The sequence below is a fragment of the Liolophura sinensis genome, chromosome 6, assembly GCF_032854445.1.
Source record: "Liolophura sinensis isolate JHLJ2023 chromosome 6, CUHK_Ljap_v2, whole genome shotgun sequence".
NCBI classification, from domain to species: domain Eukaryota; kingdom Metazoa; phylum Mollusca; class Polyplacophora; order Chitonida; family Chitonidae; genus Liolophura; species Liolophura sinensis.
In genome coordinates this window covers 32626506-32653458 of record NC_088300.1, presented here as the reverse complement: position 1 = coordinate 32653458, position 26953 = coordinate 32626506, and the positions used below count along the sequence as shown (strand labels likewise).

General features: G+C 36.8%; 2 protein-coding genes across 2 annotated transcripts; both read left to right on the top strand.

Moving 5' to 3' along the window:
* The first annotated feature begins 467 nt into the window (after positions 1 to 467).
* Positions 468 to 16064, top strand: LOC135467105 (uncharacterized). The gene is made up of 12 exons (XM_064744866.1): positions 468 to 651; positions 5887 to 6001; positions 7182 to 7294; positions 8501 to 8630; positions 9561 to 9627; positions 10908 to 11016; positions 11418 to 11506; positions 12395 to 12536; positions 13036 to 13107; positions 13722 to 13871; positions 14757 to 14925; positions 16009 to 16064. The coding sequence occupies exons 1-12, from the start codon at positions 517 to 519 to the stop codon at positions 16062 to 16064; spliced, it is 1347 nt and encodes a 448-aa protein (XP_064600936.1). The 5' UTR covers positions 468 to 516.
* A 2169-nt stretch (positions 16065 to 18233) lies between these two features.
* Positions 18234 to 26953, top strand: LOC135469134 (uncharacterized). Its single transcript, XM_064747669.1, has 11 exons — positions 18234 to 18377; positions 19397 to 19480; positions 19723 to 19872; positions 20211 to 20315; positions 21141 to 21186; positions 21419 to 21533; positions 21986 to 22118; positions 23117 to 23260; positions 24924 to 25046; positions 25683 to 25851; positions 26304 to 26953. Exons 1-11 carry the CDS (start codon positions 18372 to 18374, stop codon positions 26510 to 26512), a joined length of 1284 nt encoding a protein of 427 aa, XP_064603739.1. The 5' UTR covers positions 18234 to 18371; the 3' UTR covers positions 26513 to 26953.

The window sequence follows — 26953 nt, the reverse complement described above, 5'->3', positions numbered from 1 at the left end:
CTTTGCTTTGCAGTTGTGTCTAATGATGGGGCTGTGTCGTGTAAACCCTCGTGTATTTATCGCATTGAATAATATCGCCATGTCAAATCGTTGACCTAGTAGGGCTACACGTATACAGACCGAGGCCTATATGCTACTTATGTCGCCACGATATGGCTGAAATATTGCCGATGTGGCGTAAAGCCATAATCATTCATTCATTCATATGCCTCCTTCAAGTTCATTCTCAAGAGTTCAAGAGTTTATTTTAAAAGTGGAAGACTCAGTCTTTTGAAATACAACGACTTCATTAACGTTGTCAGGTATTAAGATTAACTGTGCAATGAGTGATCTTTTGTGACACGGTACTGAAATTACCCTGGAGCCGCCTGACAATTCAAAATCACTGGTGCGTGACAAAGGTTCGCGTGAACCAACTGTACGCATGCGCGTATAAGAAGCTGGTTTCATTTCCGCCATGTAAGAAAGCGGCATTTTTGCACCTTTCCCGTACCGTCTCGATAAACCCTAGTCTTGATGGGTGTGATGAGGGACTTTGGGAGGCTGCGGGGCTGTCTGATTGTTATTTTAATCGTACCTCTAGTCCACAGCCATGTCCGTTTTGTATGTCCCCGCCCGCGAAGCCCAAGAACAGACCTAACGGAAGACCAGGTAGGTTTTGTCGGCATTATCCCTGCTCTATCATTCTATATCTGTAGACAGGGCAGGTGAATCATGCGGAGATGCCGTGTGCACTAACTGTCACCATGCCGGCTATTTTTGATCTCCGAGTCCGACACTCTTGATATCCTGCTGGTAGGCCTACGGTATGAGATCATCCTGATTTAGTTATAACTTATATAGGCTGCAGTCTGTACAGTACAGTGAATGTAAACTACGGTAGGCCTCCATTTGTACATTAGTGTACATATGTAAGGCAGAGGAAAGCTATCGAAATTGAGCAGGTAACTTACATGTAGCTCTTTAGACTTAGAACAAAAAAAACAAACAATATCAATAAGCCCAATCGGCGTTTCAGTGATCTCGACAGTTCACGCAGATGTCGGATATCAGTAAGAGAGGCGCAAGTTAACGTATATAAAAGACATTATTTTACAGTAGTTGCTAGATTAAATACACATGTCTCTGTCGACTCAATGACGCTGTTGGCACCTAACATAAAATCACATCTTTTGGCTGCGGTATTTTGCGAAAGCTTCCTCAAGTCTCATCGATATCTGCGTGGACTTGTGAGACCCAATGTTTATTGGGCCTATAGGCATAGAAATCCTCTTCTCACTACATGGACATGGATTTAATTCCTACCATTTCATCCTTTGTTGGGGCATGTAGTGGAGTAAGTGTATGACCCATCAACTCAATAGCTCCTATAGTAGACACTAAAGAAACAGTATACACACACTGGCTTCCATGGCTGTTGAAATAGGGAACCTTTTCCCATTGAAATAAACTGTCAAAATGTAGTGTAAAGTAACACCTGTTTCATGATTTGTGCAGAAGACAAAGAATCATAATCAAAGTCAATAGCAGAATGGAAAAACCAATTGAGGGGGCATACAGATTTCACCAGAAATACAGTAATTTCCATTACACTTACAACTATAAATTAAAGACAAACAGCGGTAAGAAAATATGTTTTACATGTTGCTTTCACTTGGAAAAATTCAAAGAAGTTGAAGTGTTTTCCTGGTCTTTCATCTCATATATACTTCATTTTAGTGTTTTCTTTGCCTTTAAAGTAACTTGTGTAAACTGATATATTCTTCTGTAGTGTTTGTAAATACCAAGGAGCGAAATAAAATCACATTATTCATGGTTATGTTCCCTCCAGCTCGATGTTTATTCATTTAAGTTTCTCCAAAGTTTTTATCAGTCAGCAGGCATGATAAAGCAGGTGATAAGAATTTATATCAAACACATTTTACAGTATTCTGCTAACTTACAAAATAATCAAGTATGGTGTCAATTTAAGGAAAATCAGTAAGATGATTATGATAATAATGCAGCATTTTTTCTTTTTTCGAGGCTCAGTTAAAAGTGCATGTATCATTAGTACATTTTTTAGCTGTGGCAAACAGCTCTGGAAGTCGCGCTGTTTTTTCTGCTAGGCTTTCGGTCGGTCAAATTCTCGAAACCCAGCCTTTTAACATGAGTCATTCACTTAGCCAGGACAATGTCATGTCACTGCTGTTGTGAATTTTTACTGCCCTTTTTGTACAGGATGGCTAAAATACTTGTAATAACACTACAATTTGTTACGGTCGTGTGTGTCAACAGCCTCTGTCAGCAGCCTGCAGACTGTCATGTCTAAGAGCGTGGGTTCCTCCCACCACAAGGCAGCAGCTATCACGTAATATGAATTCTTGAGTACAAGCTCAAAGTAAAACGTCAATCAAATAAATAAATAAATCAGTTTGTGACACACTTTTGACATTTTATTAAAGCCAGGTACATAACCATTATATTTCTGCATTTTTTTTGCATCATACTACATGTGCATAACATAATGATTAATAATAATAATGAGATTATTATAATTTTGTCGTTGTTGTTTTATACACTTTTGCACATTCAAAATTATCAATTATCTTTGTGCTATTGTGTCCAACTTAAATGTACATTGCGATTCAGTGTACATGTAATGTTCCGTCTTAGCAATCAAGGCGGAAGAAATGCAGGGAATTTGCCTTTAGACAGGGATGCAAATTTTCAGGATTTTGTTGGCAATATAATTTGATAAATATTTCAGGTCTGTGTTCAGTGATAAAAAGCTAAAACTAATTTTAAAAAAGAGTGGCCAATAATTATTTTCAGTGTTATGCCAGGTATATGCTTGTTTTAATGATTTAAACAAACATATTTGAACAAGCATACTTGAGTTACAATTATTATATCGGGTATTCGTATCCAGTGTGTTTGTTGTGCCTGGGCATTAAACAACAATCAAATAAAAAGAAAAATAAATTCTTTTGTCTGCGCTTACATGTATGTCATCAAACAGTGAACAGGCATTGACTTGACATTGCCACGTTCAACATACAAGTAAATGACATCAGGACTTATTTACAACTAGACACAGATTTCCATTAGGAGTAAAACTACTATTGTAGCAGGTTAAATACAATGTACATGTTAATAGCTTGGAATTTGGCTGCATGAACCCAGTAATTATGGCTGGATGATTGTGTATTCATGAATAGGGCAATATATATGCAGATCTATATGATGATGTAAGCTATGTAAACTACGCTGTGTAATGAAGTGGACTCCAAACCTTTAAATAGGTACATGTATTGTAGTATGAGCAGTCATTCATGAAAACACCATACCTGTGGCTGCAGGTCACCTGTTCCCGGTTGACTTGTATTTAGTGCAAGGTTTAATACATGAAGAGCCTCCAGGGGTCTTGACCCCATTAATGTACCTGTACAGGTACATCACTTAGTCTTTAAGCCTACTTAGTAAAGTAAGCCTTGTAATCAGTTACTTACCTCTTAAGTTAATACTGAGCAAGGTACATACATACATACATACACATATATATATACCTGTAGTAAAAAAAATAAGTTAGCCTTTTTCAGTTTTCTGCTTCTTTGTTTTCTGATTGTAGGTTAGAATGTGTTTAAATCAAGCGATAAAAAAAGGGATCAAAGATGCTGTTTTTGTATTTATATGTGGTGTTCTTTTTGAAAACTGCACTTATCAAGGGATTAATAGGGTACAACGTGCTGTTTTATTAAGGGATTATAAGAAGGATTGGATACGTTGCTCTCTATAAAGGATAAGAAGGTTTAAACTTGTATTACTTACTTAAGCAGTAAGACATGCAGGATAAAATGTGTTGCTCTGATGAATGGGTATTATTGTTACGTGAATCCAGTAATTAAGACGAAACGGGCAGGCCGAATGAGCGTGTGTTCATGAATTAGGCAAGATATATATGCACACATACATGCACAGGCATGTTATAATGTGAGCGGTGTAAGGAGATGTACAATGCTGTACAGAAGAATATCTCATGTTAAGATTAACAGACACATTTTGCTTAATTCTGATTTGTTTGTCTGTCTTATAAGGCCATTTAAGGTTGTTGTTTTGTTTGTTTTTTTTGAAGTTAATATCACAGAAATTTAAGTGTTGGCGTCATGATTATCATTTGAGGCCTTCATACGTTTTTGAAATTAAAGTGTATTTTTACATACCAGTTTTGAGGTGAAATACAGGATGTAATATTATGTACATGTACAAAGGCAGTCATGTTTTACATGTGGAAGAATCCAGTCAGAAACTGGAGGAAACCACTGCCCTCAGCCAGGTGTCAGACAAAACCCCCTGACATAAAGCCTCAGCAAAAATCAGGAGCAAGATTGATTCATTGATCTTACTGGTCAAGGACCTTCCAGCCTATCAAGCAGGAATAAACCATTAGACAGCAAGTGTACAGTAGGATACAGATACAGGACACAGATAATGAGGAGTACAAGATAACACTCAGATTTCTGCTGTCCTGTTCTATAGGGCTTGTTCCTTAAAATTATAGCACGCTTAAACTGCCAGGTACGTGTAATTAAAACAGCTTGAGAAGCGTGCTGAAGTCGACATTGTTCTCTTGCAGTGCATGAGTAATGCAGTACTAGTTTGCTCATGAAACATTATTGAAAAGGCAGGAATGAATGATAGAGTGTACAGCTTGGACCTGAATTGTGCGTACATTACGTTTGGTAGGAAAGGAAAAGGAAAACCAGCTTTTCAATTTTGCACATACATGTTCACTCACAGAATGTACACTGAGTAAACCTTAATTACCTTGCGGTAAACGCAGTAAGCGGATCTCTAAATGGTTAAAATGTTTACCATGTTTTATAGAAATGAACTGTTCCCGAACACGTGAACAAAGGCCTTGTTACGTTCCAGGTAACGAGAGGTCACTGGGTGTTTTGATTACTTCATGTACCTGGTTGACCCGAGCGTGACAAACCAGCCTTTAGCTAGATTTTATACTGAATACTGAGTGTCTTTAATATAAGGGTGTAGGGTATCCAGTCAAAACGCCTACTATATCTATTTACAATGTACATGTTTGTGAACACTATTAGTACTGTGCTATGTCAAATTTACCTCGTCGTCGTATGACTGAAAAATTGTTAAGTATGACATTAAACCCCAAGCACTCACTCAAATTTACCTTTGCTTAAATGTTAATGATATGAAGCATTTTAACATAAGATATGTGTACATGTACATTTAGATGAGATAAACAGTGTGTTTTTGGAGGGTTTCAAGATGGTGTTTGACACCTCCAGAATTGAATATGGCAGTTGAGCTTACTGCTTGAAAATCTGGCTTGATGTGTGTGTCTATTTTTAGATATCAGAATATTTAATAATTACTTAGCACAGCTAGTGTTCTGGATGAGGCTGTGTGTTTTTTCCATGTTCAGTACACATGTAGTGTGGTCATTTCAGATTTTGTCACATGCTTGTCACTGGCTTGGCATGTCACCTTGTTGATTTGTGAACTTGATATACTTAACTACCAGTGAAGAATTTCACATATTTTTTAGCTTATGCCAGTGTATATGATGCCCCCAGCATCATTACAAGCAATGTTGGGGTACTGTTTTTCTAAAAAAAATAGCAAAATATCGTGAGGGGGAATGCACCATTGTTGATGTGCTGTGTTCATATAAATTACCATAAATTACAAAATTCACAAGTTAGTGTATTGTGTATTTGAATCAATGTTTAAAAGGTAATTGTTAGTGGTGGTACATGTATCTCGATGTGCATAAATTACACTGAAATTTGCTCTTTCATATGCGAAAAGGTTGAAGAATTAGGGTAATAGCCCGCAATAACATTCTCACGAGTGGATGTGTCTTTGTAGCAAAATGGTGCCTGTGGCCTTGGTAACCCAGAGGACAGCCAAAGGGATGAAGATGTAACAGTTGTCTCCCCTGGGCCTTTAACTGTTCGCTTTGAAGAAACCCATTTTCATACAGGTCTGTAAGCCTACACATTTCATACTTCATGCAGTTAGATGCAGATTTTGGAAGAAACTTTGGAAGATTTTGATATATTCTAAGAGACAACTCATCAAAAAAAAAAAAAAAAACAGATAACAGTGAGTACATATAGTAAAGTGAACTGCCATTTTGTGTGTTTTGGGAGTTCAGTTATAGGCTGAAATTATTTGTTTTTTGCTGTGATCAAAAATGCTTCACTTATATTGGGGAAGTTTATGTGTGTGGAAACTAAGGATGAGCCCATGAAGGAAAATAGACTTAGCATATCCCTGCAGAGATTTATCCTAAACTCTTTTTATTGACAAAGGTAAAAAAGTCCTACTGTATCATGTGACCTTTCCAAAATGTTCGGCAACTGTTACTGATTGGGTGTCTGATAAAAGCTTCACAAGAATTTATTTAGAGTAGAACAAACAATGCAAAAAATTTAGGAGCTGAATTTTTGTAAACTTGGGTTTCTAACGGAAGGATGAGTCAGTTGTGCCTCCCAAACACAGTGAGACAGTGATCAGTAAATTATTGTTCACGAAGGTTGCATAACGTTTTTCACCAGTCACTTACAGTAGGACTCTTTTTACCTTTAACGACAAAAGAGCTTGACCTGGAAGAGCCTACTTACCTTGAATGTGACCCCACTATAGAGCTATCTTCCCTATGATTGGTCATTTATATATACTAACAGGGGAAGCCTACCAACAAAGTATTATGTATTAAAGGGTTGTTGTGATATGTTAACGCTAGAATTTGACGTGACAGTGTATAACACAACTGTGGCATATGCACAGAAAGACACGCACAAATGAAACCGTAACGGTTACATATCGGAAACAATGTCCCCAGGTTAGGGATGATGTCACCTCATTTGATCTGGTGAATTTATACTTTGCCTGCCCCTCCGGCTGAAGCGATTAGCGCCATCTGACGTCAGGAGCCCGAAACGAGCTAAAAGTGACTTGATACAGTAGGACTGTTCTTACCTTTAACGACAAAAAAGCTTGACCCTGAAACTCCTCATTTGAGAGAACATTTCACTTGAGAAACATTTCACTACGCATGTTCAAAAGATTTCTGTTTGAGTGTATTTTGAGTAAGTTGCATGTACAGTGTATCTTTTTTGAAGATGACAGATTTAGACAAATATTTGCTTTGCTTGTAGACTCTCCATTCCATATTAGCCTTCATTCCTATGATAATGACACCCATTGGTGTTCTCTGCTCAACCATATACCTCATAATAACATGGCCTCTGTGGACAACCCAGGCTGCAAGGTAAGCTCTTGTCAAATACTCATAGTATTAAGTGTTGAGCTTGAACTCAAATAAATCGTAATGTCATAATAGCTGGTGTGTATGAAATGAAAACGCAACTTAAATCGAGCAGTAAACCATTTATTACATACATGTATGCGGTTCAGTCTTAAAGTTAAAGCCATCAGCAACTGTGACCAACTGTCGAAAGTGTATGCCGAGCATTAAATATCTTTGAATAATTTTTTGTTCAAGGTACATTTATTCCTAGCCACTACTAATGTTAGCATATACAACACTACATCTAACCACACTAATTACCGCTCCTACTGGTTCTGAAAATCCTTGAAATTACTGAAGATTTGTTAAAAGGCTGTCAATCCCTTGAAAAGGAGGTTATTAAGGGCCCTTAAGTACAGGATTTTCAGTGTTGGGGATAATACTGCGTTTTTTGGAAATAGCACATTAATAATTTACTAAAATATGTACCATTAATCTGTGCTAAAATGAAAATGGTTGGAAAACATCTTTTTTGAACAATGTGAAGTTAGGGAAATTGTTCTGGCTTTTGTTCTGGCTTTTGTTTTTTGTTTTTTTTGTGGAAGGGAAGCTTAAAAGCTTATAGTTATTCAAAATTCAGTATTTTTAATTAGAGTCTCTTTATTATTATTGATTGAGAAGTTTTCACACATCAAAATTCCATATTTCAATACATGGAAATACAATGCTAGTGGTGAGCTTTCCTAGAACAATTACATGTATTTGTCCAAAAAATTTGAATAGCAAGATGAGTTAGTTAAAGGCTGAAACTCAAATTTTTGCAGTAGGAAGTCATCCTACCTGTACTTTTCAGAGACATTAAAATATCTGTTCAAGATTACTAGAACCGTTGTAATCAGGCAAAGGATTAGCTTTTAGTCACATTATAAATTCAAGTCCTATACAATGGCTGTAATAGCTACACGAATTTCCTTAATAACAAGGGAAACAAGGAAATTCGAAGGATTTTAAATTTCTATATTTCAGGCAACATAAATATATTTGGATGATAAAGATCATACTGCAGGTAAATGTTCTGTTGGCGCTTTATGCACTAGGCCTAACTTTGCATCAAGATGTTCTTGTGAAGATTTTTCTGCTCTTTGTTATTAGTTAGTCCGCGTAGTTTGAAAAACCAAAATTTTATGATGTACAAGTACAGATTTTACTATTTTTTTTCTTTAACAGGACAGTGTCTATCCCATAGGACATTGTACAAAGAGCACATATTATGTGACAGTAAACATTCCAGATGTCTCTTGTGAACTGTGTTACCTCAAGCTGAGCTTTATAACCCTGGATAAAGTACCAATGTCGAGTAAGCCACAACCTTATATTTTCTTGTGAACAATGCTGTCTCAAAACAGTCTTTGTGACCCAAGTAACCTTAAAAACCCTTGAGCCCTTATGGAGCCCACATGTACGTGTGTTATCTTAATACATCTTGTCTCGCCATGGTATATGGTTGAAGTATTGCCACATATTCATCATTGTCCGTTAGCAGGGCTCTGACAAGGAAGAACAGATATATCAGCATGAATTACTGACAAGCCCCGAGGGATTGTGGCTTTAATTGTTAGAGGCAAAGAAAAGCACTAATATGAATCATATGTCAGATGAACAACCACTGATCACTCGTGGAAAATAGTTTAATTTCTTTTTTTAGAATTTTTAAAAATTTGTAAAATGCATTTGAAACATAGCATTTTATTCTGGCCAAGTGTGACCACGCTGACATCTCATAAGGCTTTTGCTAGCAGTGTGCATTCAGAATGCATATAGATACAGTGCTATGAATGCATTCACTAGATGATCCTCAAAGCAAAAAAGTCAGGAGATTTGTCAGGTACCTGGTAGAAGGCAGTGGTTTCCTCAGGCCACCTTGGTACCCTTTTTTCCCAGCAGCAGCCTGGTTACCTAGCGGCTCTGGTTTCCTGAAGACATTTTAGTTTCCTAAAGCATCCTGGTTTCTTACACGCTCCTTGGTTTCCTAGCGGCATTTTGGTTTCCTAAGGACATCTTGGTTTACTACTGAGGTCTTTGATTTCTTACTTGCATCGTTGTTTCTTCACATGGTCACCCTGGTTTCCTCCATTCCTAAATATGTCCCCTTTCCTCCCTGTGATGCACACGCAGGTGAAAAACTGTTGAGTATGGCAAAGTGTATTAATGTCCAATCAAATAAGTAAATAACTGAAATGTAAAACTGAGCACTTGTATTTACGTGTGTACTGTTTATTTGTTATAGAGTTACCATGTCAAGAACCAAATGGAACGTGTAAGACCTATGTCAGTTGTGCCAATATCAAAATCCAGTGAGTACAAGTATTGAGTGTACAAATTTGCAAAAATTAATCAACAAGTTTAGGATCAAAGAGTAAACTGTTTATTCTTAAAAGATAAGTAAACTATAGCTTACAATACGATGTGGTGGACAAAGTTTTGTTTTCAGTCTTTTTGACGTTAGACCATGTAATACATTCATTATGCGTATTGTCATTCTTTGTCATGAATGGTAAAAGAAAAGACAACCTTGAACCAAATGTGTGTATATATATATATTATGTACACATTCATAAAGTATCTCTTATAAAAGTTTAAAAGTATACCTTTGTCTTTATAATGTTGCATAACTGAGATATCGTAGTGCAAAGTAAGCAAAATGCCCACATTGAGAACATCGAAAAGCTCTCCCATGTTATCAGTTCAATCAGTCAGAAGCAATTTTTTTTCTATAACTTAGAACACAGCTGTTTCTGCTGATGTTAACAAGAGTTGCCAAGCACATCAGAAAATTATGGCTGGCCATTTAGATCTGTTTCCACCCCTCTTCCAAAATAACCAAAGTTATATTATTTGTTGTCTTTTCGTGTAAATTACTTGTATTTTACATTTTAATTACAATTCATATCAAAATGAAGTTTTGTAACTTGAACCATCTACTATGATATGGACCATTATATTACTTTTTAAAGGGTAAAAAGGTATGTTAAGCCCTGATGTAATATTTATTTATTTGATTGGTGTTTTACACCGTACTCAAGAATATTTCACTTATACAAGGGCCACCAGCAGTATGGTGGAAGAAAACCGGGCGAAGCCCAGAGGAAACCCACAGGCATCTGCAGGTTGCTGGCAGACCTTCCCACTTACTGCCGGAGAGGAAGTCAGCATGAGCTGGACTTGAACTCACAGCAACCACATGGTGAGAGGCTCCTGGGTCATTACACTGCGCTAGCACGCTAACAAACTGAGCCACAGAGGCCTCCCCTGATGTAATAATATAATGTAATATTGATAATATAATGCAATATTGATAATATCAACAAAAAAAATCAAATATTCAACCTTGAAGGGATACAAAATTGTTTTTGATTGCCTGGTGCAAGAGACAAGCAAGTCAAGGCACTGCCTAGCCTAAGCTGAGTTTTAGGTATGGCAGATTTATGTAAGAATGACAAAAGCTGGAGCGTTTAACCCAGATAATGTCATCTCCACTGTCAGCCAGTCGTAGTCGATTCTGTGTCCCATTAAGCAAGTGATAATATTTGCTACAACAACAACTTGTACACGTCACCTGGGTTGTTTCATGCAGAGGCCATAGTAGTGGTGGCAGTGATGACTCTCATGGCTTGGAGACATGTACAAACTACAGTGATAACTTACTGGGGAAATGGCCGTATACCCAACAACAGGTGTTCAAGGTAAAATCACATTTCATGATTTTTACCCAAAAAAAAAAACAAAAAAGGTACCGTTTTGAAAACAGGACGTATATTTTGGGAAAAGTATCACATATTAAAAGTTAATATGCATCTTTTATGTGATTTAGAAACCAGTTGATAAATGTGTTTGTATCAAAACTGACTTGGTCAAAAACGTGTGGGATAAAAAACGTTTTGAAAGGAAATTTCTTTATAATTGTGTAATAATTCTGAAAGGTGAAAAATATTAGTAAAATAAGAAAATTAGAATATATGTATTTTTCCGTATCCATGTTACTTACAACTTTAATATGCTAACACACTGAATGGAAAAGATTTATGCACTGAAAATAATTTATAGGTTAATGTGACACCACCACCTGCCTATTTGTTAATTACAGGCCACTCTCTCACCTGAAGTTGAAGCCACCTTCACGTTCGATTATTATGACATGTCTTTGAGTTACCACATTCCGACAAAAACAATTGGGTAGGTTTTATGGAAATGTTTTGGTTTTTATGTTGGAACACCCATTCAGTTGTGTGGTTTTCCCACTTGAAATGACATGTCTTTACTGTTAGAATGTACATGTAAATGGAATACAACATGTCCTTTTTTTGAAACTGCACACCAGAATTTAGACATCGTTTGGGCCTTGAAAACCTGGAAAAGCCTGTAAATTGAAAGTGACTCACCGATGACTTTCATTTCGAACAACCTCTTTTCTGGAAACCACAACACACTGATGTTCCGATTTGACTTCACAGTAATCCACATAGGAGATCTAGCATATTTGCAAGTAACTCTTGTAAAATAATTTTTGTCATGTAATGAGACTATCATGGTATATTTTAGGATGCCTTTGTAGGTAAAAATATCATCAAGGGAGATAATTCTAGTTAGCATTAGACCTGTAAATGGAGTTACTACAATTGAACTTGGGAAAAAAAGTCTTTCTCCTTTATCCATACTAATCATTTTTAAGAATATTAAATGATGATTTTCACTTGTACCTGTTTATTAAGTCTGTAAAAATATGGTTTCTTACCTCATTCTGTGTTACTGCGGAAAATACTCAATAAAATAAATTTGTAAAACAAATTTGTGAGAAAGTTCAACCAATCAAATTGCTTTAGCATAACTGTTGAATATTTATTCCAAGTTGCATGGAAAATGTGTATTTTGGGACTGAAAAAAAGTGTGGAAATTTGGAATCATTATGGTGTACAAACCCTGAGAATTACTTACAAGGGAGCTTCAGTTATTATGGTTTAAGCTGTGGCAACTTCACATTTGAAAATGTGCTGAAAATCAGAAAGAAAAAAGATTGTTATTTTATTTTTGACCATGAGTAAATAAAAGTCTGTATTTGTCTAGAACTGTGATGTCTGTGGAGTTGTACAAGAATGGTGAAAATAAGACGACCTTGCTCAGACAGTCCATCACCGTAGATGACAACACTGATGATGGTGTGACTGGGAAGTGGAAAAACCCTTCAATCCCCCTGCCTCAGTTAATTGTAAGCCTGTCGCTCTCTTACTCTCTGTGGTGGATGTAGTCCCACAAAAAGTACTGTTCATCTTCACCTTTTTCAAGCCCTAAAGCACTATTTCAGTGGAATTTATGCATATAACTATTATGAAAATGACACTAAAAATGATTTGTTTGTGTCACTTAAGATGTGAGCTTCATAAAACTCTGCAAATTATTTCTCCACCTTATAGTTATCAAAGAATGTTTCAAAATAGTGGTTGGAGAGACAGTTCAAAAGTTGAGGAGTTTGGATAGATAGATTCCAGATACAACACCCCCGTTCCTCAGTTAATTGTAGATTTGCCCTTCTCTTATTCTGTGGTAGGTGTTACATGTGCATGTGGCTTCACAAAAAGTAGTTCCTGAGATGTAGTGAACTGTCCTGGGGTTTTTTTTGAGCTGACTATCATGAACTAGTCATAGCTGTTTGTATAAAGGAGTGCCATTTTGAAGAGTTTGAAAAGGAGAACAAATCTTTGTTTCAGGTTGGGAATTACCAAGTGAAAATTGTAACCATAAAAAAGACATTCCAAAGTTCACTGAAGTACCTCAGAGATGTAAGTTATTTGACATTGTTCGACTTAATATTTTGGTTTAAAATGTTTCTCTCACTTGTACGGTGCATGACTTCAAGTCATCTGACACATGAGGATCCGGTTCAATCCTGGACTTAGATATGGAATTTGAAGACTTCCGTGCTCTCACTGTTTGTGTGGTATGTGGATAGTTCTTCTCATCATGCATAGTAAAGTTTGTGGGGGGTTTATCCCAGGCATTCCAAACATAAAATAGGCCACTGTCGATAAAAACACTTCATAAAGCATAACATGAAGCAGGAGTGAAAAAAAACAAAATGTATACGGCTGTTCTCTTAATGTCTAAAGTCATGTGTAGAGATACTGAAAAAAAGAAATGTCTGAGTTAAAAACGCAATCCTTGACGATATAAACCAGTTAAGAGAGTGGTGAAGTATGCATTTTTTCTCATGTCAGAATAGAGTAATAGGGTCAACAGATTTTATTTAGTTATCATTTTCATCTTCTGTGTGTCCTATGAAGTCTGATTTACTTGTGTCTAATATCACCCCATCATTTTGATTTTTGATTTTGATTTTTGATTTTGAGTTTTGAGTTTTGAGTTTTGATTTTGATTTTTGATTTTGATTTTGCAGATGCACCAGCCAGGGGTGTACGTACCCCAGAGAGCGTCCTACAGCAAGCAAGGCTGGCTGAATGGCCCTGAGTTTGTTGGTCCAGGAGCGAGTTACTCTGAGGGTGTTGAGCCATTTGGGAAATGTGCCCCTCAGCCATACTACTACATCGTAAGTTTTATCAGTTTCTAGTCTGAAATACTACCATTTTGGCATTAAACCCCAACCATTCATTTGTTCAGTATATGATCAACATGGTGTAAAAATTTTGTTTTTGCTTCCAAGAAAACCAAAAATATTTCACTTACTGTTACTTTGTGCTGGTTGTTGCCAGTGGTAGTGCCTCGCATTCAGTGTTTTGCAGTTGAATTGATTTCATTTCTTTTCTGTTGAACAATGCCAGTCTGCCTTATAAATTTCTTGAATAACTTATAAAGCTTTTTTCTTTTCCCAGTCATGAATATTTCTTACATTGTCTTCTAAACCTGTGGAGAAAGTGTCTGGTTGATATGACAATATGTAAATATCAGACTTTTGTACATGCTGATACAGGGCTGACTGCAAAAAAAACATTTCTGACCTAAATCAAGATTTAAAATCTCCTTTAATTTTTGGCACTGGAAATGTAAATTTGGACACATTTGTTTTTCAGTAACATGTATGAAGTGGTCAAACTGATAATTTGAATTTTTTTTTGCTAGGGCCCAGAAAATGACATCTGAATGTGTCTTACAGACTTTGTCAGAAATGCTTTTTGAAATCAGCTCAAGATTGACCTTCATGTATATGCTGATTGATGCCCTTGTCCTTTAGCCTCTTACAAGTGTAACTGCTCGGTCTATTCCACTTACGCTTGCCAAACTGCACCTTTATTTGTGAATATTTGAATCTGGTTGAATATTTTTTAATATGACTTGAAGCACCAGTCAAATTATTTATATATACATATATATATATATATAAACTGGTTGTTTGGCCAAAGTCATGGTTTCCTGAATGTTATGTGAGAATTGGAAACACTGCCAAGAAATCACTCCGCTGTTGTATTGTCTACAGTCCTCTATGGTGCCCCAGCTGAGCAATCTACACCTGAATCTGTCGCAGCACCCACCCCATGGGGTTCTGTCCGCAGCATTTACTGACAACCGTGTTCACATCACAGCCATATTCCACGGGCTCAGTGAGCATGCTCAGTTGGTCACACTGCAGGGCCCTGTTTTGGCAGGTAAGATGATTGCCTGGTATTGTTGGTACAAGTGAACAGTGCTTAGGTTTGTATATACAGGGATGCCTGCCTCCTGTCTTCAGTCTTATGGCTCATTATGGGTAGACTTAAATACATGTACATACATAATCACTGTGCTGTATGAACTGCTAAATGGTGATAAGTTGGTGAAAAAATCGTGTAAAATTATGTGTGAATTGTTGTTAATCACATACAATTTTTGCTTGATATTTCATCAACTTTGTGTAGCTTGTGATTATTTGGTGAATAAAACTTCATGAAATTCTAGATGACTTACTCTACCTAACAGTGTTGGTCCTGTTTTAATGAGGCAGACAGTGGTTCAGTGTAGCACTATTATTTACTGGGATATGCAAGCTTTCCCCCTTTAGTGAGGCATCTCTTTCACCGTGCACGGATTCAAACACGTACATTCCAGATCAAAAGCTTTAATAACTTTTAAACAAATGATTCCACTTAAAACTATTCTACTAGAAACAGAAAAAAATGTAAAAAAATCCAGAAAGAAAGAAGTTGTAAGCATGATTTAAAATGAAAAAAAAATGTACGAAGAGAAGAGAACTGTTCCTAGCGGGGAGAAATTACTTTTTCTGAATAGAGTCACGTCACAACAAGCGTTTAATATTTACAACCACACAATTTGTATTGGTTGGTGGCAATAGTGATATTTGGGTTGATTACCATTCCTGTTCATGACAGTCCTGTATCCAGTGTAAAAACAGTTTCACTACTGAGTTAGAACTGGCAGCACGTCCCCATACTGACTTGTTGGTTTGTACTTGATCTGAAGAAACAAATACTCTCAACCCATCAGCTGTTGGTCTGCAGTCGTATTCCATGTTGCTATAGTTCGGCATGGGAATCACCCCTTTTGTTCATTTTGTGGTCATTGTGAGTTCAAGTCTGGTCTTCCAGCAACCTGCTTATGGTTGTAGGTTTCTCCCTGGCTCTGTATGTTTTCTTCACAACGTAACGCTGGTCGCCGTCGTATTCGTGAAATATTCTTGAGTGCAGCGTAAAACACCAATTAAATTAGTAAACCTTTCTTTTATTTGTGTATAGAAACTGACATTCAGATTGATACTGTGAAGGTTTGTCCACTCAAGCCTCAGTCGTGACCTCTGATTTACTTTTATTTATTTATTTCATTGGTGTTTTACACCGTACTCAAGAATATTTCAGTAATATGATGGCAACCAGCATTATGGTGGGAGAAATCTGCGCCAGGTTGGTGTTTTGTCAGCATTTTTTTTTTCTTATCTTTCTTTAAGTAGGTACAACTTTGTCTGAAATGAAGTATTTTGAACAGATAGCTCATGAAAGTAAATTATGCATAAAGCTGCATGTAGTTTTCCAGGGTTATTCTCCATAAAATGCTTGGCTTGAATTTTAGCATACAATACCAATCACAACGGGAAGGTCAACATATATTTACTGTTCTGACAGGAGCAAAGCCCATGACAATTCCCCTGGTGACAGTCGAGGGTTCCAAAAGAATTTCTACCACTCTGGATGCTTCTGATGCAATGCCTTATGCAGGATCCAGTAAGTCACATTATTATTGTCCTTTTCATATCTAAACTACCCTAACCAGTAGCCCTCGTCTGATTTGAGGTCACCTGTTCGAATCCAGCATCCACTTTCTGTCTCTAACAGATATACTTGTATTGTTTATTGTACTTGGTTAACTACAGACACATATCTGTTTGCAGTGCAGGGATTCATAGAAGTCCAAATTTTTACAACCGAAAACTCAAAATAGAGTTTTTTTCTGGTTTAGATTGAGTTTATTTATATTTTAAACACTTGCTATAACCTGGCATTGAGTTTATCATGCTTTAGCGATGGGTAACTTTGTGAACGTGAAAATGTATATGATTTTCCGGTATATATGGGAGAGAAAGTGTTAAATTTCATTCGAGATTAATTTCTGATTATGATCTCATTGTTGGTACATACATATACTATAACAAGTACTAGTATATTATCCTGATCAGAGATAGTCATTGTATAACAAAACAGATATAAACCATGGTGATGCATGTTCAGATGTTGGTTGTTGTATTTAAGGAAAGAAAGGAACTATCAAACATTATATCAAAAGTAAAGATGTGCAAAATACATAGATAAGGCTTAACCTGTTGAGAGGTATATAATGAAACAGTTATTAACCATGCATATTCAGTTGTTGGCTGTTATAAATATTAGAAGATAGAAAGGAACTAACAAATATTACATAAAAATGAACGTATAGGCCAATAGGCAATCAGATAAAAAAGTCAAGGCTTATTCTGATCAGACGTATGCCTATATACTGTAAAGTATTTATTATTCGCTGGAATTCATTTTTGCGGATATACTTCAAAGATGGTTTGTGAGTATTTAATGTTCGCGTAATTAAGCAAGGCAAAAAAAATCTTAAAACTGTTTAATTTTCTGAGTTATAATCGTAAGGTCGAAATTACTCAAGCACGTGAAACAGGTTTTATCAAGTTGCTATCCAAAAATTTGAGTGTTTGTACCAGAAAAGCGTAGATTTAAGGGTTTTTTTACCCCAATATTTTTAACTGAATCTCACCACCGAATACTGGAGTCTAAAATCGACATGTATGAATCCCTGCAGTAATTGTAACAAGTAATAACAAGACAACAATAAACATACATGTGTTTGTACGACATATATCCGTGTAGAGGTCACACTTTTCCTCAGAATATATCAGAATACAGAGCCTTGAGTGAACACAAGCAAACAAGGCACTGAAAGATAAAGAAAGAAATGTGTGCATGACAATGTACTAGCCTTGTTTCATAAATCCTGACCTAGATCAGACTGAAGATGTTGAAATCGTACATGTGCTGGAGATGTGTTTGTGTTGGTGTTCAACCAGCAAACACCTGGTTCAGGTATGCTTGTATAACATAGCATAAAGTCTTCACAGATCATGTCTAAGACTTCAGAGATGACAATCTTGGAGCCGCCTCCCTTCACATTCAGGGTTTTCGATTGGTCGACCCTTGATACTGTAACTGATTTGAACAAAAGTCTGGCCTCTTCCACACAGCAGGGTTTTTGATTGGTCGACTTCGTATACTATAACTGGGCTGGACAAAAGTCTGGCCTGTTCAACAGACTGTTTTATTGAGGCAGCACTATAAGTATGTTCTCATTGGGACAGACATGACATGGATACATCATCACAGTGTAGCTTGGAGAATATTGAAAGCAACATTGTTAACCCCTAACATTAAAATCGTTGAAATGTCTGTGAAAAACTGCCCGGAGGAAATACCTGAGTTAACTCCGAGCAAACCAGAAGACATCAGTATTAATCCCATGATTGTCTTTGGCAGCTCTGTTCTTCAAACGTGTGAGCGTGACAACAGAATCTGGTAAGGAGGAATTGTCAGGAACTCTGGAACAAGGAATGAGGGTAAGGCATGGCTGGATCCTCATGGATGATCTGAAATGGGGATAAAGTTTCTTGCGTCTTTGGTAGAATGATTGTTTGCCTCTCAATCATTGTAAGGCTTATTATTTATACATCTGTGAAATCGAGGGTGAAAAGTAGATAGATAACTCATTCAGTGTTGGGTTTAATTGTAAACCAGATTGGGATAATAGCGTGAGAATGAATGAATAGGCACTTAAAGCTCTGAAAACCCAGGCAGCATCTGCTTTTATTAACAGAATTTTGTGATTCAGCAACAAAAAAGCTTCAGAATTGAGCTCGTGTGCGGGTAACCACAACAAGAATTCTTGATCGACGATGTTGAATCAACGAAGACTTCAGAAAATGGAAAACAAATGTTGCCTGTGTGTATAAGTGAAACATTTTTACTTCAAAAAATGGGGAAAAAATGTTGCCTGTGTGCATAAGTGAAAATTTTTTACAACAGTGAAATATTAAAATCCAACATGATATCTGATTGCTAATAACATCTAGAATCTGAATCTGAGTGCCATGAAACATTTGGCAACATATATTCTTTGTGAGGAAATTCATGGGGCACATTTGTCAATACTGAATCCCAGGATATAGTGATTTGTGTTGAAATGAGGGAGAGCTATAGCAAAAAGTACATTGTTGACTTTGTTGTAGTGGTACTGTAATTCTTCATCTTTTTCATGTGTCTGTGAGATGTTCATTCAAGCATTTTCTTTAGGCACTATTCTGTCTTGACTGATAAATTCATACTGTTTGTGAAGCCCTTGAGTTGACCAATTCAACCAATGCAGTTTAAATTCCAAAACTCCAAAATCAAATTAAAAATGTGCCAAAATTGCACTCAAGGTTGCTCTTTTGTATATGAAAAGGTTGAGAAATAAGGGTATTTGTGCTAGACAGATTTATGAACGGTTAATTTTAAGGGAGTGTACAGATGTATACTTTAGTGTGATGTACATCTACAATGTAAAACTGTCAGTATTTTGTTGTTGTCGTTGTTTCAGGCTGTCATCAGGAGCCCTTCAGGTGTCAATGGCAATGCTGTTTTCCAGTTTCTAAAAGATGGCTCATTGTCCTATTCTATTCTAGTAAGTAGATGAATGATCAGTTAGTTTACACTTATTTGTTACTACTTTGATTTGAGCAAAAATCAAATCATTGTTATATTTGCATGTACATACATATATTTATTAATGGTTTCAAAGTATTAGTGATTAAATGTACCCACATTTACAATTTATTCCTCTTGTTGTTTTTCTTTTGTTTTTCTTTTGTTTCCTTTGTCTGGTTTTGTTCCTTTTTTTTTTACCACGGTGCTCTCCCTTTGCAGTTGGCTGTGAAGCATTCAGACAGAGTGAAGAACATCACCCTGAATGGACCTGCCCGAGACGGATCTGTTGGCCCCGTGATACTTGAGCTGACGGACTACTTTATACAGGACGTGACAGATTTCACCTGGTATGCCAACAATACCGTCCAGGTAATTAAAAAACACTGTAGGGTTGACATGTATTGATCTTGACAGGAAATGCAATGCCATACTTTTCTTACTTTACATACGCTTATTTTCATAGCTTTTAGACATTTGAATATTTGAGAGATCAGATGGTAACATTTTGATCCAATATATCCAGAAATGTACAGGATTTTAGATTTTTTTTATTTATTTATCGCGGTCATCGAAAACTTGAACAGTTTTGCGTAAAATAAGGGATTTTAGGTAAGTGTATAATATCCAGATGTACTGTAATTTATTGTGTCCGTATTTAAGTTTGTCCAGTCATTTGTTTTTTCGTCTTTTTTTTAATTCTTCCCTAGGACAAGTTGACTAGTGAACTGTTACTACATTTGTGGCAAGGCCATCTTTACATTGACGTCAAATTAGAGGGGGACAAGGAAAACAGTAGACTCATTAGTGGACAGGTGAGTCACTCCATATTTGCATAAATTTTCTCATCCAGCATATATTCACCCTTTTTACATGTGTGGTTTTCTCACTATTCATGGTTTGAAGAGTCCCGTTTCTTTGCCGGTAGCAGGAGGTGATGAATAACATTAAGCCAAATGGGAACAATGAAAATTTTTGTAGATTGCAAAAGTTTAAAATATGACAGGCCACTGAAACTGTAATGACTGAAGACTAGACATGTTCTGATTACTTTTACAGAAAGAATTTCTTACGTAAAAAAGTGCATTTTTCATTTTTTTTATGGTAAAATCTTATTAAGTGCTTATCCACCCCCGGGTTAAATTCATCTTTGGTTTCACCTCTTTTCAGTACTCTGGTCAAATAGTTAAAGATTGTGATGATGATCAGATATAAGATCGCTGCAAAACTATGAAGTGGATGACACGTGGGACGAGTAACATAAGGGGCCTCCGTGCCTCAGTTGGTTAGCGCACTAACGCAGCGTAATGACCCAAGAGTCTCTCACCAATGGGGTCGCTGTGAGTTCAAGTCCAGCTCATGCTGGCTTCCTCTCTGGCCATGTGTGGGAAGGTTTGCCACCAACCTGGGCATGGTCGTGGGTTTCCCCCGGGCTCTGCCCAGTTTCCACCCACCATAATTCTGGCTGCCGTGGTAAAAGTGAAATATTCTTGAGTATGGCGTAAAACACCAATGAAATAAAGAAATCAATCAACAAGTAACATAAAACAGCGAAGATGGTTGGGGTCTTGGGATGGGCTGTGCTGTGTCCAAGATTCAGTGTATAACCTTTTATCCAGCCTGTCTGCTTTAATTTTCAGATTTCAAGGCCTGGTTCATGGTATTGTGACAAACCCCAGACATTTTGTAAGTCATTTGAGAGAACAATTTTGATATGGCTATGTCATGGACACTATCAATGATAAAGCTTCAATAAGTCATTGTGAATTTAGTATTCAAACTTACAGGTAGATCTAATATTTCCGAACTTTTTATCATTCATTGTCTTGTGTTGTTGTTGTTGTATATCCAAGTCCTCACATGAACCTGTAGCTCTTGCTCTGTAACCATGGTAACATGTTGTAGTTGTATCACCCAGGTCCCCACATGAACCTGTACCTACATGGCCAGAAGCCAGACCCTGGACTGCAGACAGTCCCCACGTCTGCAGAGGCAGTGTTCTATGTGGACAGGGCTAATGCCTTACAGTATAGGTAATTATAATCCCATATCGTATTCTGATTTCCAGAAGTTTGTCAAAATCCGCGTGTATCATCAGATAAAACAGACAGGTTACAACATTATCCTGTTTTATCTGATATAATACATACTTTAATAGCAGATGATCTTTCTGCTGTTCTAGTATAACATTATATCATGTGTGTTTAGAGGATCTTAATTCAGTCAAATAATTATGATGTGGAAGGAATGATTAACTCAGATTAACATCAGATGTTTTGAAAATTTGTCTCCAAACTTCAGAAAAGTTACCAGTATTTGGAGCTTTAATATTCACCCTTGTCCTCGGATGCGGCAGAATTGGTCTCACTAGCTGGTATTTGATTGGCATTTGATTTAAATGGCAAGAGACAATCGTTGAAGTGTTAGAAAACTATCAGGAATAAATCTGTCTTGTAATGCAGCCTTTTTCATTTTGTGGTTTCAGCATTCAGGTCAAGTTTTCTAATCCCCATGAAGTGGCCTTATCTGCCTCAGTAACAGAGGGACAGAAGACTGCACTGACTATCAGTAAATTCAAGTCCAACAGCCTTGATAATCAGCACATACATGAAGTCAATGTAAGTACCTGTTTGAATCAAAAACTTGAGTCCTGTTTGGCATTACCTAGGCGGAAATGTCAATATCCAAGTTATATCAAGTTTTTCTCAGATTGTGTTCTTAGATGTTTTTAGTTCAATTTTTAATGTTATATTACACAGTGTAACTTATCTCTAAACTTAAATCAGGAATGTCCAGCTTATGCTGGCTTCCTCTCCAGCCGTACGTGGGAAGGTTTGCCAGCAGCCTTCGGATGGTTGTGAGTTTTCACCTGGCTCTGCGCGGTTTCCTCCTACCGTAATGGTGATCACTGTCGTAAGTGAAATATTCTTGAGTACGTCATAAACCACCAATCAAATAAATAAATAAATAAACCAGGAATACTTTGTGTTCTGAGAATGATTTAATTGTAGTTAAATCTTTTTTGGGATTACTGTAATTCTTCAACCTTTTTGCATATTTGCAAGGTGTTTATTCAAGCATATTCTTAAGGCATTACTCTATGCGGACTGATAAAAATATATTTCTGTAAAGCCCTGTTTTTGGAATTTTTGTCTCCAAAATCATATTAAATATGTGCATAAATTGCACTAAAAGTTGCTTAACCATATGCGAAAAGGTTCAGGAATTAGGGTAGACCAGGTAAATTTCATCTTAAAAAAAGGGTAATGTTTAACAAATCCAGTATTTTCCATGTTATATGTCCTAAGTGGATTTCATTAAAACTTTACAGTTTAACAAATCTGTAATTATTACAGTTGTAATTTTAGGAGATGTTCATAGGTTTATCCATGGGCTCTTTGAAACACCCTCTTTTGATGAAATCAACATGCGGGAGACATGTGTAGGTAAAATAGCAGAAAGATTGGAACTGAAACTGGCTGATTTCAAATTCTGGCTAAATATATGGAGGATGTTCTATTGCAGATTAAGTAGATAAAAAGCATTCAGAGCTTGAAATGTGCAGAAATGACTTTTAGAATAAGCTCACCCAGTTATTGGTCTTCTCTCACTCTAGGGTCACCTGCCTCAGATATCCCCTGACATGAAGAAGTTGCTGAGTGAAGGGAAACTAAAGCTTGTTGTCTCCACCAGTGTAAACCCTAATGGGGACATAGTCGGGGATATCCCCAGTGTGGAAAGGCCACACTGTATAAAAACGGTAGGTGCCACTACCACAGAAGTTATCAGGGTTTAAACATATTTCATTGCACTACATCGATTTTGTAAACGTTTTGGTTTCTTCGACGTGATGCTGGAGTGAGCATTGCTGAATGCGTCCTTCTAAGCAGAGACATTGTTATGATATCAGTGAAAAAATAGTGCAACTGATAGTAAAAATGAAGATATATAGGTGACAAACTCATTATCTTTTTTCAGTGTAAAGAGATAATTAGCTATGCTTGCCCTAAGTGACCTAACATTTCACCCAGAAAAGTTCATTTCTTTGGCAGTGAAACTTGCAAGTTTACAGTAGAATATCATCCCAGGTTTCTAGCAAACTTCAAAACCTTTTTCTAAAAGCCATGAAACTCTCAGAACCAGGAAAAATGGGCAAGTTGGTCACAGATGAAATTTATGTTCATGTAGAGTAGTATGTCTTTAGTTAAACTGGTATAGCATTTTGTCCTTAAATAACTGCTCTAGTTCAGAGAGAAATTTGACTGAAATTAATTGCTATAAATGAATTATCTATAATCTTGATTTGCTTTTGTACAGTTTTCCTGATCTTATGTGAACATATTCCTGTTATTTTGATGAATGAAAAGTAAAGCTGTATTGGGTATTGGAATGACTATTAAAAGGACTAGTAAAGTGTCTTATATGTTGGTTTTTAGGTCATCACTATGTTATACTTTTAAAAGTTTTAACAATAAGGATAAGAGATAACTGGGATTGCTTTGTTAAATTATGACGCAACATTAAGCAAAAGTGGAAATGATTGAAAATATTAGTTTCCATGGAATCCTCTAAGTCATGCAAACCATACAGTGCTAGCTTGTAAATTGTTTATAGGGCATCCATGGCTCAGTTGGTTAGTGCGCTAGCGCGGTGTAATGACCCAGAAGCCTCTCATAAATGCGATCGCTGTGAGTTCAAGTCTAGCTCATGCTGGCTTCCTCTCCGGCTGTACGTGGGAAGGTCTGCCAGCAACCTGCGGATGGCCGTGGGTATCCCCTGGACTCTGCCCGGTTTCCACCCACCATAATGATGGCTGCCAGCATTCTTGAGTACGGCGTAAAACACCAATCAAATAAATAAATAAGTAAATTGTTTATAAATAAGGAAAGCAGCCAAGATTATCTTCATCCTTATTATTTCACCCTTTTTTTTTCAAAGAAAAGACAACTGTAAAACAGAAAGCGTATCTATGTTATCAATTTTTATCAACCAGGCGCATGTTACTTCTGCAATACGAAAATGTACGTGTTTCAGTTGACATCATCCAGACATTGGTTTGGCTTTTAGCCATATGGTCATGCGGTACAAGTGACACAACATCAGATTTCTAATTTCTCTTAATATTGCATATCCCTTGGCATCATAAGAATTCAATTAAAAGTTGATGTATAGAGTTACCAAACACATCAAAACAAATTGACTCTGGCTCTTTCCATCCTCTTCCAAAATAACTAAAGTTGTGCCATCTATTGTGTTTTCTTTTAAAAGGCATATTAACTGGCATAACTTGTCAGAAGTATGAATGACTTGGCTTTAATGCTACATTGGTATCATTTTAAACATACTGTGGAAAGATGGAGCGGCCTTAATCATCAGTGAACAGACATGGTCTAATGTCCTTGTGCGTTTTTTTTATTTTCCAGTCTCGTTTCAATGTTGCGTGGGATTTGCAAAACGCACCACTGGATGGACTCAATGTTGTAGTAGGGGATGTTGTCATCTTCACGTATGGACAGAATGAGACGATCTATCGGCTACCAAATAGGGTAAGGCCAATCTCCACACCTGGGAGAGTTACCTTTCTTCAAAAACTGTCTTGTTCTTCCCAGAGACATCCTTTTAAAACACTGCTGACAAATTATTGGAAGATAATTGAATCATTTTCTGAAGGCATTATTTGTGTGTCTCCTAAATCAGATTAAAAAGGTGTATAAATTAAACTGAAAAGCTGCCCTTTCACATGTGAAAATGTTGAGGAGTTAGGGTATTTCTGTCTGGTCTACCTCTAACCTCTCATGGAAGCAGGTGTTGAGTGGTTAAGAGTGGGGCGCATACTTGTTTCTGCCCCTCCCCCCCCCCCCTCCGCGCACACACACACAAAATGGCTCTCATTACATGTATATGAGTGCAAAATTCTTGAGTATTAAACAGCAATCAAATAATTTACTCTAACCTCTCATCAAGAATAGTTAAACACTTTATTCCAATTATGAATTTTAAATTCGGATTTCATTTTGTGCACTACAAACTCAGTTTTGCCTTCTTCAATGCAAATTTGTTGACTATATATGGGAGCTTTAATTTTAATCAAATTTAAATGACATTTACAAAGAAGTCTTTTGTGTGTAAATAAATATGAAAAATATTGTTACAAAATTAATTATTTTGGGGCTTCATTTCAGATCCAGTACAGGTCATGTGACTTCTCTGATGCCAGAATGGTTGCCGCCCCACTCCATCCCAAAATGACGAGTGGACAGGTTCAGTTAGACATGAAAGAGCCCGGGGAGTTTTATTATGCATCTGAGCAGAACTGTAATAATTCCCTTTACATGACTGTTACAGTCACAGGTAAGATGAAGGCCTGCAGAGACTTGGGGGAAATCAGGACTGACATTTCTCAATTTAGCTGTCAACAAGTGACTATTAATAGATTCTAATGTCAAAACTTTTAAAAATGAGAAAAATTTGTTTTATGTATGTAGAATTGTTTTATGTATGTAAAATTGTTTTATTCTCATATGAGGTACATGTAAGTAATAAACACATCAAACAAGTTTATTTATTGATGTACATGGAAATGAGAATTTGGAGCCTGAAAAAGCAGTAAAAATGCCTGGAAATTTGACATCTTTATCATGTGCTGTAATCAATTTACAGTTAATTGACTATAATTTCCTGGAATTTTTCACAAACTAATCTCCCTGCTTTGTAATGTTTGAGAAATTCTATGTGATTTTACTGTAATTGACATATTCTTGATTCTTTTTCTATTCTTGATTTGTTTTTTTTTTTTCCTCCAGAGAATGACACAAGGCCATTTAAGGACTGTTCAAGGTCGGCCTACCAGTTGTGGCTGGATCAGAAGTTGTCTGGGAGAGGAGGATCAGGTGCTGTGGGTGCCATCATCGGAGGGTCGTTTCTGGCCGTCGTCTCACTGCTCCTCATTGCTTTGCTCGATCGGAGGCGAAAAGTCAGGTCGAAATCCAGCAGTGGCTTTCAGCGGTTTTGAGGTTGACAGCGGCCAGTTGTTTTTGTTTGATCAAAAAACATAAGGTTCTGTTCCTTATTGTGTGCTGGTTAGCCAAGATTTTTTGTTGTCATGTTCAAATACTCTGTCTTCAAGAAGGGTAAGCTTCCTGTTTAGCTACATAACCAAGATTTGTTTTTGTGACTTAACAAGGTTTATTTTTGAAGGTCAAATTTGTTTGAGGAGACAAATATTTCATTCCTTTGCTGTGTTGTTCAGCATCATAATACATGCATCACTGAAGTCAGGCCAGTGTACATGTAGATGTAGAACATGACAGACTGTTGTCAGTTTTCCTTTTGTCATCACCTATTGAGGTACATGTATTTAAACACCATTTAATATGTTATGGCTCAGAAATTACCAGGCAGCCTTTTATAGTGGCATACATGCAATACCTTGGATAACTAGGGCATACAACTT

Excerpts from the sequence above, each read along its gene's own strand:
- LOC135469134 (XM_064747669.1), top strand. Across the intron at positions 19,481-19,722 it reads CATTGTCCTATTCTATTCTA|TTGGCTGTGAAGCATTCAGA; the intron begins GTAAGTAGATGA and ends CTCCCTTTGCAG. Across the intron at positions 23,261-24,923 it reads GGCCACACTGTATAAAAACG|TCTCGTTTCAATGTTGCGTG; the intron begins GTAGGTGCCACT and ends TTTATTTTCCAG.
- LOC135467105 (XM_064744866.1), top strand. The coding sequence starts at position 517 with ATGGGTGTGATGAGGGACTTTGGGAGGCTGCGGGGCTGTCTGATTGTT. Across the intron at positions 6,002-7,181 it reads AGAAACCCATTTTCATACAG|ACTCTCCATTCCATATTAGC; the intron begins GTCTGTAAGCCT and ends CTTTGCTTGTAG. Across the intron at positions 14,926-16,008 it reads GCAGGGCCCTGTTTTGGCAG|AAACTGACATTCAGATTGAT; the intron begins GTAAGATGATTG and ends ATTTGTGTATAG.